The sequence below is a fragment of the Cydia fagiglandana genome, chromosome 2 (assembly GCF_963556715.1).
Source record: "Cydia fagiglandana chromosome 2, ilCydFagi1.1, whole genome shotgun sequence".
NCBI classification, from domain to species: Eukaryota; Metazoa; Arthropoda; class Insecta; order Lepidoptera; family Tortricidae; genus Cydia; species Cydia fagiglandana.
Genome location: NC_085933.1, coordinates 20,501,380 through 20,514,727, shown reverse-complemented (window position 1 = coordinate 20,514,727; position 13,348 = coordinate 20,501,380). Strand labels below are relative to the sequence as shown.

The 13,348-nt window shown below is 38.8% G+C and overlaps 2 protein-coding genes across 2 annotated transcripts; one reads left to right on the top strand and one right to left on the bottom strand.

The window, feature by feature from the left end:
- Window positions 1-5,214: 5,214 nt before the first annotated feature.
- LOC134679674 (gloverin-like) lies at window positions 5,215-7,712 on the bottom strand. Its single transcript, XM_063538624.1, has 5 exons — window positions 7,587-7,712; window positions 7,373-7,460; window positions 6,924-7,044; window positions 6,158-6,343; window positions 5,215-5,699 (listed from the first exon to the last, which is right to left on the bottom strand). The coding sequence occupies exons 2-5, from the start codon at window positions 7,456-7,458 to the stop codon at window positions 5,571-5,573; spliced, it is 522 nt and encodes a 173-aa protein (XP_063394694.1). The 5' UTR covers window positions 7,459-7,460; window positions 7,587-7,712; the 3' UTR covers window positions 5,215-5,570.
- A 1,163-nt stretch (window positions 7,713-8,875) lies between these two features.
- On the top strand, window positions 8,876-10,843 carry LOC134679673 (gloverin-like). Its single transcript, XM_063538623.1, has 4 exons — window positions 8,876-8,958; window positions 9,534-9,654; window positions 10,037-10,222; window positions 10,692-10,843. Exons 1-4 carry the CDS (start codon window positions 8,876-8,878, stop codon window positions 10,821-10,823), a joined length of 522 nt encoding a protein of 173 aa, XP_063394693.1. The 3' UTR covers window positions 10,824-10,843.
- The last annotated feature ends 2,505 nt before the right edge of the window (window positions 10,844-13,348 follow it).

Below are 13,348 nucleotides of genomic sequence, written 5' to 3'. Positions count from 1 at the left end.
ACGCTAGCCCAATGCGGATTGGGGACTTCACACACACCTACGAATTTCTTCGCAGATGTATGCAGGTTTCCTCACGATGTTTTCCTTCACCGAAAAGCTAGTGGTAAATATTAAATGATATTTCGTACATAAGTTCCGAAAAACTCATTGGTACGAGCCAGGATTTGAACCCGCGACCTCCGGATTGAAAGTCGGGCGTCATATCCACTCGGCCACCACTGCTTCCATATAGATACCATATAGATACTGTCAAATCTTATAAAATATATAAATATGTCTCCCATTTCTGTTCATAAAATAAAATAAATATTAAAAAAATAAATAAATATTATAGGACAATTTTTACACAAATCAATCTAGTCCCACGGTAAGCTCAACAAGCTTGTGTTGTGGGTACTAGACGACGATATATATAATATATAAATACTTATATATGTCGGAGCGTGACTCCAGGAGGACGTATTGCAGCGTTATAGTTCAGTTTTAGACGCCTGTAGAAAGTCGATTAGCAATGTTTGGCTACGTATTACTGGGTTGTAACGAAATTCATAATGTGGCGTAGAGAGTAACGGCATCTATTGGCGTGTTGTTGAACTAAAATGACAGGTAGAAGGCTTTGGAACGTCAAGAGGGTTCTCTTGGGTGAAGGTAGGCACGAGTTGGTAGTTTTGTCGTTATGTTGGTGGACCGGTCGAGCAGGTGTGCCTGCTCGACTTAAAAGGCGGGAGCGGTGAGACTCCGGAATCAGACTTGATTTGACCGCGCTAGAGATCGGACGTTAGCCAACCTCGTGCCTAATTCGCCACGTTCCTGAAGGCTTATACCTGAAGGATTATTCTGAAAGCTTATAGAATCCAACTTTCTTTAACCATTTAGCTAAGTGTTTCATTCAAAGTGTTATTTTGATTTCTTACGTGTGATTAGAAGCTTACCTTTGTAAAGAGAAGAAGTGTTGTTTTGAAAAGATGTGAATAAAAACTTGAACGATTTTATGTGATCCTTTTATTTGAGTGCAATCCAAATACATCCCAATAGCGACTAGATATTTTAGTAGGCACTAGTATGGTTAACAAGTCCGAAAGTTTATTTCATGCACTTGTAGCATACTGGGTTAGCTGTGAAGTAATACATTGAGATACTACGCCCACCCGCCATCCTGTGTACATACCCCATGCTGCCTGGTGCCCTCCGTCATATACATAGAAAACATCCATAACTCAGGAACAAATATTTGTGATAAACACACAAATAAATGCCCTTACCAGGATTCAAACCCGGGACCTCCTGCTTCGTAGGCAGGGTCACTACCGACTAGGCTAGGAGGCCGTTAAATGAGGCCGTTCATGGAGGTTTTATTAGTTGTGTTAGATGCCTTGCGTGTCTTTATTAGCAAATAATGGGCTGATTTGGCCCGGTAGCAACGTGATCGTACCGTGTACCAAAAAGAAGGGAAGAGGGGAAATGGTCGGCTCCCCAGGTCCAATCTATGCTATATTTCTTCATGCTCTTAGCAACTAGGGCAAGTTGTATATTATTTTTGTATAATTTAGGGACGGGGAATCCAGTTTTTAAATAATCATTATACCTTTTCATACAAACAAACTGATTTTTGCACAGTAAATGAAAATTATATGTATCTTTTTAGGACAATTTTGGTCTTTACAACACACACACAGTGTGGCGATTTGTACTAAATAAAAAATTGTAAAAAGTTGCTCATTTATTTCTCATTCTAAAAAGTATCAGTTAAAAATAGGCACTCATATATTTTTTGTGAATAATAATTAATAGCGCGTGGCGTTGATGAATGTGATGATTTCTATTTAAATTGAATTATGGGCAAAGTCAAACATTAAAAATGTTGAAAAAAAACTGAATCTGGCATTTGAAAAGTGTGAATATAATGTTTTAATATTTTACAGATAAATTACAGGCGATAATTTTACAAATGAAATGGGTTTCTGCCAGCAGTGCCAGCCTATTATAAAGCGGTATATTTTTTTGCTAACAAGGTATGCCCACCAAATACGCTCATAAGAACGATATATTCTATCGATATAGGCTATGAACTATCTAATGATATACAGGAAAGTTATTAATGTAATTTTACTCATTGGGTAACGCACTTTCGATATCAATTTGAAGTTTTCTGATATCAGTTGTATTTACGGAATTATAGCCTGGCTACACTTAACGATTACACCCTGTATAAGTTACTACGGGACGCGTCATGGTCATGGCCCAGAACCCATACTATCCGGGACACAGTTCTTTAATATTATGTAGGGCTAAAAAGGCCCTCTGTCAGTGCAGGTGACAAGGCCCGGTCCCGGGCCTTATTGAACGCATGAGATGGAATAGTAAATTTAAATATTTTAATATAGGTATGGGTTTATGAGTTCTTTGATTTCCCAATAAGTTTTAAGTAAGCATCACTTACTGACTTACAAAAGTATAAGCGTAGTACCTGAATTTTATTAGATGTTTTTAAAGTCTTATTATCAATAGAGCTTTAAAAATTAATTTATAAGTAAAATATAATAAGCGTCTTTAGTTGTAAAAAACATGTTACAAGACCTATAACTAATGAAGGGATAATTTTAGATATAGTCCACTTTTTTCGAGTAGGTAAAATAGACGATTTATTATATCTTTAATAAAAAAACTCCTAGGTTTAATTCGGTCTATGTTTACAAACCGCATACCATCGCCCACCACCACACTGTTAACTGACAGTTCGTAAACCTTATTAAAAAAGGCATAAGGTCCACCGATGGACAGTTAAAAGCGCCGCCGTTTGTACCAATCTTAATACAAAAGTCAACAACTAAAATAAATAATTACCTAATACGTCACATACCTATGACATGGCATGAACAAACAAGGAAAGCTATATATAAAAAATGTTATTTCTCTGTCTTCTCACAAAGGAAAGCTTTGACAGTTTAAATTCCTCAAAGAAGGTCAGTAGTTAACACTAAACTCGAAACAGCACCTTTAAAAAAACATTAGGGGTCACTGACCTGTCCCAGTAAATTGAAGTAGTGTGCGTGAGCTGCGTTTGTGTGTGAAATGGGGTAATTTGACAGAATCTGAAAATTTACCCTCCTCTACGCCCTCTTAATGGGATTTTAAGTCTTCCAATCTGCTGCCAGTAACTGCACTTAGATAGGTACCTACACAAATCTAATGGCAAATTTAATTTGTAAGTAGGTATTTTTTATTGTTGATACTGTGACAGCTAACTAAAGTATGCGGTCCACGGAACTCGATTACCATCGACTTTAGCTTAAGTTCATTCAAAATCTAAAAATCTCAAGTTTCCTTGATATGATACATATATTTGACACAAGTCACCGTCACCGTATATCTCACTCGCACTTATTGCTGCACATTTGCTTCTTCTTCTTTATATTTAAGAGCTGTGCTCTTGTCGATGGAGCAATCTCCAACTCGTCCGGTCCTCTGCCAACTCCTTAACCTTCTGGTTTGACACGACCTGAACCTTTTCTTTTATTTGGTTGAAATAATTGATTCTCGGTCTTCCTCTTCCTCTCTTTCTCTCTATTTTTCCTTCTATTTGTTAAAGTTCAGAAATGCAAATACCTATACATATTCTTAAGTACAGACCCTATAAGTTAATTTGAGTTGTTGAAACCATTTCAGAGCTAAGGAGAAACTTGTTAATGCACGTTCCCCGATCTGTACGCTAATGCTTGAAAAAACTATGTGGAAACAAATAGGAGCGACCCACATTCCAGCTGTAAGCCCCAGTTTCTGAGCTGTTCTTGCAATAGGCGAGGATGCGTTCTAAATGAACCAGTTTAAATGCAATCTCCGGAATCACATACGTAGTAAGGTAAACCTACTAGTGCTCGACATGCTAATGCTCAATAGATGACACCTTGCTGTCACCTCTATTGACAATGACTTAAGTTTCAAGATGAGATGTACTGGGACCGCGTCGTATTCGCGTTAGTATTCAAAGAGTTCAAAGATTAGAGGCCTAGGCTTAGAGCCTGGAGACTGAGACTTTAGTAACTGGAGACGTCATCTCTGTCATTTTCTTTACGAAACAGTCTGCCGATTTTTGCGGGGGACGGGACGTCAAATGTATTGCTATTTCTACATGACGTGTACGTAACGTACAAATAGCCATGTCAATCTATCAAAAAGTTTGCAATTGTGCACGTTTTTCGGCAGAGGGGTAAGCTCTTAAAGGCGACTCCGGTTATTTAATGCTCTACGTCGGTAGGCGATGGGAATAGGGAAAGCTCACTGGCTGCAAACACGTAGCTCCAGTAACCAGTGCAGTGAGGCCCAGCTTAAATGTCGAGCCACGATTTATCTTCCTAAACCTCACTGTTCTGAATTTTATTCGGACACATGAAAAAAACTACATTTAAAAAATACATTTTATTTTCAATACATTAGGTAATAACTAGTAACAGTCTTTGCGAGTATGGCTTAGGATATTCTTAATGTAAACAATACTCTAAAAATTTACTAAATATATTTCTTACCTTATTTATATTTATTTAATGGCAGTATTTTCGCCTCGTCGGCAATTTAGTATCTTGTATCTTTACATAAAGTGTCATTCTATGGAACTTGCTAACTATGTAAACAAACCGCCATATTGAAATTGTCTCTGAATGATGAATTTACTAGTGACTTTTGTTTACATAGTTAGCAAGTTCCATAAAATGACACTTTAGATGTATGTCTTTAACATAGAGGAAAAGCAAAAACTATGCAAGTGTTAGTCTTTGCACTGTAGCCATCAAAATTTGAGTCTAATTTTGGATAAATTCAAACTTTATGGCTGCAGAGACTCACGGCGCGATTCGGGAAATGAATTAGAGATTCACTAGTTATGAAATTGTAAAGATAATATGTGACGTTCCACGGCAAAGGGTACCTTATGGCGGCTGGCGCTTACGCTATTATTTACGCCGCTCCAATATTCAGCCGGGGCAATGGCACCTTTTGCCGTGGAACGTCACATATCTTTACTATTTTATATCTAGTAAATCTCTAATTCTTTTCTCGAATCGCGCCGTTACACTAGTCACAAATCGTATATGCAAGACAAGTTGTAGGTACAATATAAATCTTCGCACACAGAAGCTGCACGTTAAATAAAACTTGAATAAGAATAAGAATAAAAGATGTTGAGCCTGTTAACTTGAGCTCTGTTTGTGCGGTGCCGCCGGCTTGCGTGTGACACGTCAGGCGAAAGCTGACTGACAATTTACCTACAGTCAACTAAATTGATTTCTATGCCACTATAGAACCTTGTAGCTGTAACTACTAGATACATTACACACATCGCTGAATAATAACTGTCGTAGAAGATAAACTAATTAATTCATTATGACATGGTTCTTTAGTGGCCTAGGAATCAAATTGGTTGACTGTACTTACATACGACACGGCGCGGCGCCGTCAGCTGAAACTTTCGTTTTGACTATGACGTCGACATTGTTCTAAAATGTTCGCGTTTACGATGATGTTTGGCTTGCCGACAGTGTGCGACACAGCTCCGTCGGCCAAGACTTGGCGTGGCTTTAAAATTTGCTTTCTATCTGCGCGTTGACAGTAACGTCAGGCTTGCCGTTGCCGCCGCTTAAGGAGCCTCCAGCTGACACCTGCGTGTTCTTATCTACCTTCCATACTCCTGAGCCGCTCGCTTCCACCTGCGAAACATAACGACAATCAGTATGGCAAATGACAAATACTTATTACGAGTAGTTACCTCTACTTGTAATTTGTTCTATAAAACTAGCACCGAGAGAATAACTTCTTACTAATTAAAGTACCTATACGATAAAAAAAACTAAGGGCTCATTTAGACGATGCGAGAACCCGCATGCGAGTTTCCTTACATTGCGGGTTTTGATCGGTCGGTTGATTTGGACGTAACCAACAGTCCGCATTGGAACTAAAATCGAATGCGAGTTCGCGCGCCGTCAATCAGCCCTAAAATACATAGTTTGACAAGAGTCGATTGTCAGTGGAGTATAAGCAGAGGGAATTACTTACTGTATTTCTTATGTTAGTAAGATAACCCAAAAGGAAAATTAAAGAGTTATTGATTAATTTTTACTGTTAACTGACAAAATTGCCTGTCTTTTTTTGGTTTATGAAAACTCACTGTGGTTTTTCCATGAATCTGTTTGCTGATGTCCACTGAGGCTTTGGCGTTGTCATTGGCCCAGTCCAGCTTGCCCCCGAAGTGGCTTGTGTCCCCAGCTGGGCCCAGCACTCGGGTACCGTACGCCTGCCCGTCCATCTTGCCCCGGGCGTCGTTGAAGATGGTGCCTTGGTAACCTGCCTTGCCCTAGAAAGATGGCCATACTTACTGCTTATTAATTATACTACTACCGGTCACTAGATCAACATGGAGTAACTGATTACAATTTTACCACTTATCTTTAAACATTTTTCTCTACGTACCTATATAGTTACCTCACGTTATGTCAATTATTGGCAGGTGTATAGGAATTACAGTAAACGAAAAAACCGTCATTAGATGCTAAGCTTAAATGCCCTAATTGTAGATAAAATTCCTCTCGACTTAGCGTTTTTTACGCTTGCATTCTTTGCTACGTGCTGTAGGTAATACTTATTCTCAGAGCAGGGATATAATCGCGAACGCCGAAGTTCGCAAATTGCGAAAATCAGTGTTCGCGTTAGGCCCTCAGCTTTCCGGCATTCAAAGCTAGTCTAATTTTAAAATCGTGATTGCTGTCTAAAAACGTAAATAAATATGGCTAAGTAAAATATTCGGTCGCGGGAGTCCGCTGGATGCGGGTGGCGTAAGACCGGTCATTGTGGCACTCTTTGTGGGAGGCCTATGTCCAGCAGTGGACATCCTCTGGCTGATATGATGATGATGAAGTAAAATATGTTGAACTTACAAATAGCCCCTGGTCGCTGCTGCCCAAAGTGCCGAAGACATTGCCGTTACCCACTGGTTTGTTCCATGTAACGCCATTGCTGTTTCGGAGTGCCCTGCCCCAGACATTGCTATATAGGTCCCTGGAAACAAAATTACAGATAAATACACAAATGAAGTAAAGTTTCATTCCATGGAACTTGCTAACTATGTAAACAAAAGTCACTAGTATATACATCATTCTTTGACAATTTCAATATGGCGGTTTGTTTACACAGGTACTGTTTATAAAAAAGAACTAGCGAATAATTTTGCAAACGATTTGAGGTTAATAGTACATGGTTTAAGTTCTATAGTTTGGCGTAAATAGCGACGTTGCCCCTATTTTTTCAGTTTATATTCCTTCTTACTGCATTTAGCGATTTTTTTTTAAATCAGGGTAGGTAGTTAGTTGTTATTATTTGTACTTACTTATCCCTTCCGTCAGGTAGGAGCCACACTTGAGCTAAAGCCACGCTCATCAAAGCTGCTATAACAACAAATATGGAATACTGCATTTCTGAAAAAAAAAATTAAACATTTACATTAAAGATACATTGAACGCAGGGCATTTTTAAACATTGACACATGTTTTTAAAGTCATTTGAAACACTTGAAACATGATAATATGAGTCATATGACTTACTAGCTAATAGTAGGGTTCGCAACGTAAGAAAAGTTTCTTTCAACTGCGTTCGAATGACAGGTTCTGGCGTTTATATGCTAAAATAAAAGGAAGGGTAAAGTCCCTGCCTTCGCTCCGAGGGGAATTACCTACTGTTTCGAATGTTTCGATAGAGCCGCAATGAAATTTATCGCAGTGGAATTAATAAATAGGAGGTAAACGAGCAGATAAATCACCTAATGGTAAGCAGTTACCGTCGCATATGGACAACTGCAACGCAATAGGGTTTACTAGTGCATCTCCGGCCTATAGTAATAATATGGGGTACTTATAGTAAAATATAATAATACTTACCTAAGTATTTTTTTATATTAGGGCATCTTACACAGATCAACCTAGCCCCAAACTAAGCAAAGCTTGTACTATGGTGTTAGGCGACGTTATACATACTTATGTAGATAAATACATGTTTAAATATACATAAGAAACACCCATGACTCAGGAACAAATATTAGTGTTCATCACACAAATAAATGCCCTGGGATTCGGACCCAGGACCATCGGCTTATCAGGCAGGGTCACTACCCACTAGGTCAGACCGGTCGTCAGTATCAGTCAATTTAAATATAATAATTATTAATTATTATTTTTTGTTTTGATTATTATTTGCTGATGACGTCATCGTACAAGCGGGAATGACCCGACTACAAGATCTACAAGCAGCTATCCGAGCAGATTGACGTGACTCACAGAGTTTTTAGGAAGAATGGTTCTTCACCGCGAGGGACTTACCATTTGCCGAGTTTCCTTTATATATGCCAGGCAATAACTGCCTACATCACTACGGAAGAAGCTTTCTTGCATTAAGTACGAAACCCATCTCCTAGAGTACGTTCTTTGTTTTTTATTATACCTACTTTTTTCCAACTGTAAGATAAGACGGGCATTTATTATTAGAATATACACGGTGGCTAAAAAACAACTGCATTCCCGTTGCCATGGAGGTTTTGGGATTATACTGAGTAACTTTTACTGTGGAACCAACCCGGAAACCGCGAAAAAATAAATTTACCCTCCCATGGAAAATAGACCAGCCAAAATGTATGAAACAGCCAAAATTTTTTTTCGCGATTTAGTGTTGGTCGCATAGTAAGTTGCTCAGTATAATACCAAAACTTCCCTGGCAACGGGAATGCAGTTATTTTTTAGCCACACTGTATATTACAAATATACATACATATAACCTAATTGTTAGCAGTAAATCTTTTGGAGTGCATATATGTTTATTTTTAGATTATTTTTCAGAAAAAATGCAGCCCAGCCTTACTATTTTGGGTGCATTGGTGTGCGTAGCGATGGCCCAAGTGTCGGTCCCTCCGGGTTACAAAGAAAGGTAAAAAAAATAAGCTACCGTAAAATGGGGTGAGTTGGGTGAAATTTGACTTTCAAACCTCGATAAAATTTTATTTTTACATGTGAAAACTGAATGGTGTATATAATAAGCGGTTCGGAAGTTTGTATTTTATTTTGGGTAGTTCCATTTCATAACTTTGACGATAAAGAGGAAAACCCACCTCACCCCGTAGTGCCTCGTATTTGGGGTGAGAGGGTTTTTCATACAAAGGTGATTTTGGAAGATTGTTGGATCGATTTTTTTTATTATGCGTATTACTATAGCTCCATTTTAAATTGGAATACATTATTTTTGTAGCAGTAGCCTTAAAATCCCTTCTCACCCCCCTCTAAAACCTTCTCTCCCCATTCATAACCCAACTCTCCCCGCGAAACCTACTCACCCCGTTTTACGGTATTTAATTACAATTTCTATCTTTAATATTTTATATGCTTTCATTTTCTAGTATTTTACTGTAGAGACAATTTCAAACTCGCAGAATCTATGCAGTACCAATAGTCCTTCAAAACTAATGTTACCTACTGTACTATAATATTTGCGCACTTGTTTATTAGGCACCCTAACTATTACCCGTGGGTCAAAAACGCCCGTCACGCAAGAGACGTCACGTGGGATAGATCAGTCGGCGACGGTAAGGTCTTTGGAACATTGGGATCTACCGACCAGGAGCTATTCGTAAGTATATTTATGTTAAAGTACCATTTATTCCCGTTTTACCGTTTGCTTGCCTAAAATTCGTCTATGTTTGTTTGACGACCGACGGCGAAAAGAAAATTATTAGGATTTCTGCCTCACCACGCAATTCAGTTGTAATAAGTCATTCATTGGAAAACCTGCTTGAATTTTAAACTATGACGCAAAAATACTTAAGTATATATACTTAGTGGAAATCCTCTTTTATGTATTATTTAATTGGGATGTAAAATTTTATAAATGTTCTTGTCCAGTTTTATAATATATATCTTCTGTCTTTCATTTCCCAGAATGATGCTTAGCGTAGCTATTGTTTGAGTCAAGCTGTTCTCCCAATCCTTCCAACTTACCTCTTTAACCTTAGGGCAAGGCAGGCTACAAAGAGACCATCTTTAACGACGCGCGGGGCAAGTTGGACGCGCAAGCTTACGGCAGCCGCGTGCTAGGCCCCGCCGGAGACTCCAGCCACTTCGGGGGCAAACTCGACTGGGCCAATGACAACGCTAAAGCTGCCTTGGACATCAGCAAGCAGATTCATGGAAAAACCTCGGTAAGTGTATTTGGGATTAGACCAATATATTGTATTTTGTTATATAGAGGTATAAAAAAGCATATTTTTAAGTACTTGACGACTCATGGCAAAAACTAACTAGCTAGGTACTAAAATAGTATCTAAATATCTCATATGGCTCCTTAACACGATGGGCCAACGCCGGCCACTCCAAGGGACGCATCTATGCAGTAGAATGAGATAGCAATATCACTTGCTCCCTATCGCATAATCTAACGCATAAATGCGTCCCTTGGAGCGGCCGGCGTTGGCCCATCGTGTAGAGCAGCCAATAGATATTACGACATAGGGCTGATTTCGACGGCGCGTGAACTCGCATGCGATTTGACTTAGGTAGGTACATTGCGGACTGTTGTTTACGTCCAATTCAACCGACCGATCAAAACCCGCAATTTAATGAAACTCGCATCGTCTAAATGAGCCCTTTTAGCATTGTTCATATTGACAGGTGGACGCAAGCGGTGCGGGAGTATGGAACCTGGATAAGAACACGCAGTTTTCAGCCGGTGGGGGCGTGTCACACACCGGCAGTGGCAAGCCAGACGTCAACGTCAAAGCACAGATAGAACACAAGTTTTAACAGCACTGCGTTGGGCGTGCAAATTTTAAAGCCTGATCAGAAATATAATTATGATCATTGTCAAGAGGGCGCTGTTATTCTCATGTATAGGAGATTTGTTCCAGTATAATTCCGCAACATGGCGCGTGATCTTATATTTCTGGTCAGGTATTACGGCTCCTCTACACGGTGGGCCAACGTCGGCCACTCCAAGGGACTCATTTATGCGTTAGAGGGAGCAAGTGATATTGCTATCTCATTCTACCGCAGGGCTGCCTCCCTTGGAGTGGCCGGCGCTGGCCCATCGTGTAGAGGAGCCATTTCAATACAGCACACAGAGGAGAGCTGGGTGGATCAACTATTAGGGGTCATCCATTAATTACATCACACGTTTAGGGGGAGGGAGGGGGTCAAGAAAATGTGACATATTGTGACATGGGGGAGGGGGGAAACACAAACTTTGTGACGTCACTTTAACTTCATCAGTAACCGAAAATTTATTTAAATTATTTTATTCGCTGTACATTTAAATAACAAGTTTTTAAAACGATAATCGTTTTTATTCGTTTAATTTTCTTTCCTAAGCAGTTTTGGGTTATAAAATTACTAATATTTATATCGTCAAAATTATTTTGATAAAATATTGATCATACTTAGGTACTTACTTAATTCGATTTGGCGATTTTGTAGAAAAATGTGACGTCACACTAGGGGGGAGGGGTTTGCCAAATGTGACCAAGTGTGACAAGGAGGGGGGAGGGGTCAAAAAACCTAGAAATTCGTGTGACGTAATTAATGGATGACCCCTTACTGGATTTCCAGGACACTCTTTTAAGACGAGTCGGATCTACATAAATAAAATTTTTGAAAGGAAAATGTGAGACTTGTTTACACATTTAATTTCTTGCTATTTAAAGTACCTATTAATTTAGTATATGACTGTCTTAATTCTATTACAAATTATATGAATATGTATATTCTAAATGTTTGTTGTGAATTTCACATTGCCTATCGATACGAGTATACCTACTTATTACTATGTTTTAGCTTAACATTATTTAAAATTGAAGTGATTGCAGGATAAAAGTTCCGAATTTCTAAATAAGAGAAACACTTTTCACTATCTCCACAAAAAACGATGCTTTCATCACTTACACCGCACGTTGACCGCATCACAAAACACACTACGTTGAGTTATGACAAAAATCTATTTTGGCTGTTTTTTTCACGTCCCAAATTGAAATTCGGAATCGGCATACAATAATAATAATGAGTAATTACATTATATAACTATTTATCAGCCACAAAACAAAAATGCGACCTCAAACTTTAACTTTGAAATGTTTCACTTATGCTTTACCATAACCTTGTGTCTTAGTTTGTTGGCCTATCACTGTCTTAGTTAGTTAGCTGTCTTATTGCTAGAGATACATAATTATTTAATGCCACAAACTTAAATCAAAATATTAAATATCATTCCAGACTTCCAGAGAATTTTTACATAAGCCATCGCTTACCCTCGTTAGGTTCGTTAGGAAAACTCGACAACTTTGCCAGTGACAAACTTCTAGTTTTTAATTCCGTTAGTTAGTAAGTTAAGGATTTGTCTGATGATCTAATAATGGCGGCGTACATCTTTCCTCGTACATACAGAATTTTACAACCAGCCGGCGTATTATGATTATGGATGGTTTTATCCACGCGATAAAATAACTGTAACTTTTTAACACCGCGGGATAGAAAGTGACGGACACGGTTTTATCACGTTGTCATGTCGACAAGAACGACCATCATATCCGCACAGAACTGGAAACTAAAAGATAAGCCAATATGAGACCAGTACCAGATCAATATTTTATAGTCTTTTAAAGTTACTAGGCGATTTTGATAACGGTCTCAATCTAGCATATCAGGGCGCGTAGCCGACATACCAATCGTTATCGCTCCGTAGCGTATCGTAGTCATCTCTCTCTATCACTCTTCCCCACTAGTGACAAATTGCGTATCGCTCGCTACGGAGCGTTTACGATTGCACGTTGTCTACGCACCCAGTCCAAAGAAAAATGTGCAGCCGCTAGTAGATACATATGAACTTACTGATAAAAATAGGTTTGTAAACGTTAAAATTTCAAATTCCACGTATTTATTTGAAATAGTTCGAATCATTTCCAATCCCAAAGCTATACATAATCTATTACTATGAGCTCTTTACTCCGAAATATGAACACCGGCACAATCTAATCGCTGCGAAAAGGAAGCGGGTATACGGATCCAAGCCCTGCGCATAAGCCTCTTTTACTGTATGTAGTAACATGCAGTATCTATGTGTAGCAGTAAATTTGGGCGCTGGCCAAATGCAATGCTCATCCATTATGTTGACTAGGCACTGTACGGGAAATGACGCGTTTTCGTTGTCTAACGAAACGTGGGTTGACGTATTTTATTAGTTTTCGAGATTAAAAGGGTGAATGTTTCAGGATATTTATAAAATGATAACCATTGAGAAAAATGGTACTTATTAGGTACCTAGTGGTAGTGTGGTGTCG

Bases quoted from the DNA above. Each gene is read 5' to 3' on its own strand.
- LOC134679673 (XM_063538623.1), top strand. From the start codon at position 8,876: ATGCAGCCCAGCCTTACTATTTTGGGTGCATTGGTGTGCGTAGCGATG. The intron at 8,959-9,533 runs GTAAAAAAAATA...CTTGTTTATTAG, and splicing joins CCTCCGGGTTACAAAGAAAG to GCACCCTAACTATTACCCGT. The intron at 9,655-10,036 runs GTAAGTATATTT...CTTTAACCTTAG, and splicing joins CTACCGACCAGGAGCTATTC to GGCAAGGCAGGCTACAAAGA.
- LOC134679674 (XM_063538624.1), bottom strand. From the start codon at position 7,458: ATGCAGTATTCCATATTTGTTGTTATAGCAGCTTTGATGAGCGTGGCT. The intron at 6,344-6,923 runs GTAAGTTCAACA...CCATCTTTCTAG, and splicing joins GCAGCGACCAGGGGCTATTT to GGCAAGGCAGGTTACCAAGG. The intron at 5,700-6,157 runs GTGAGTTTTCAT...TATGTTTCGCAG, and splicing joins AGATTCATGGAAAAACCACA to GTGGAAGCGAGCGGCTCAGG.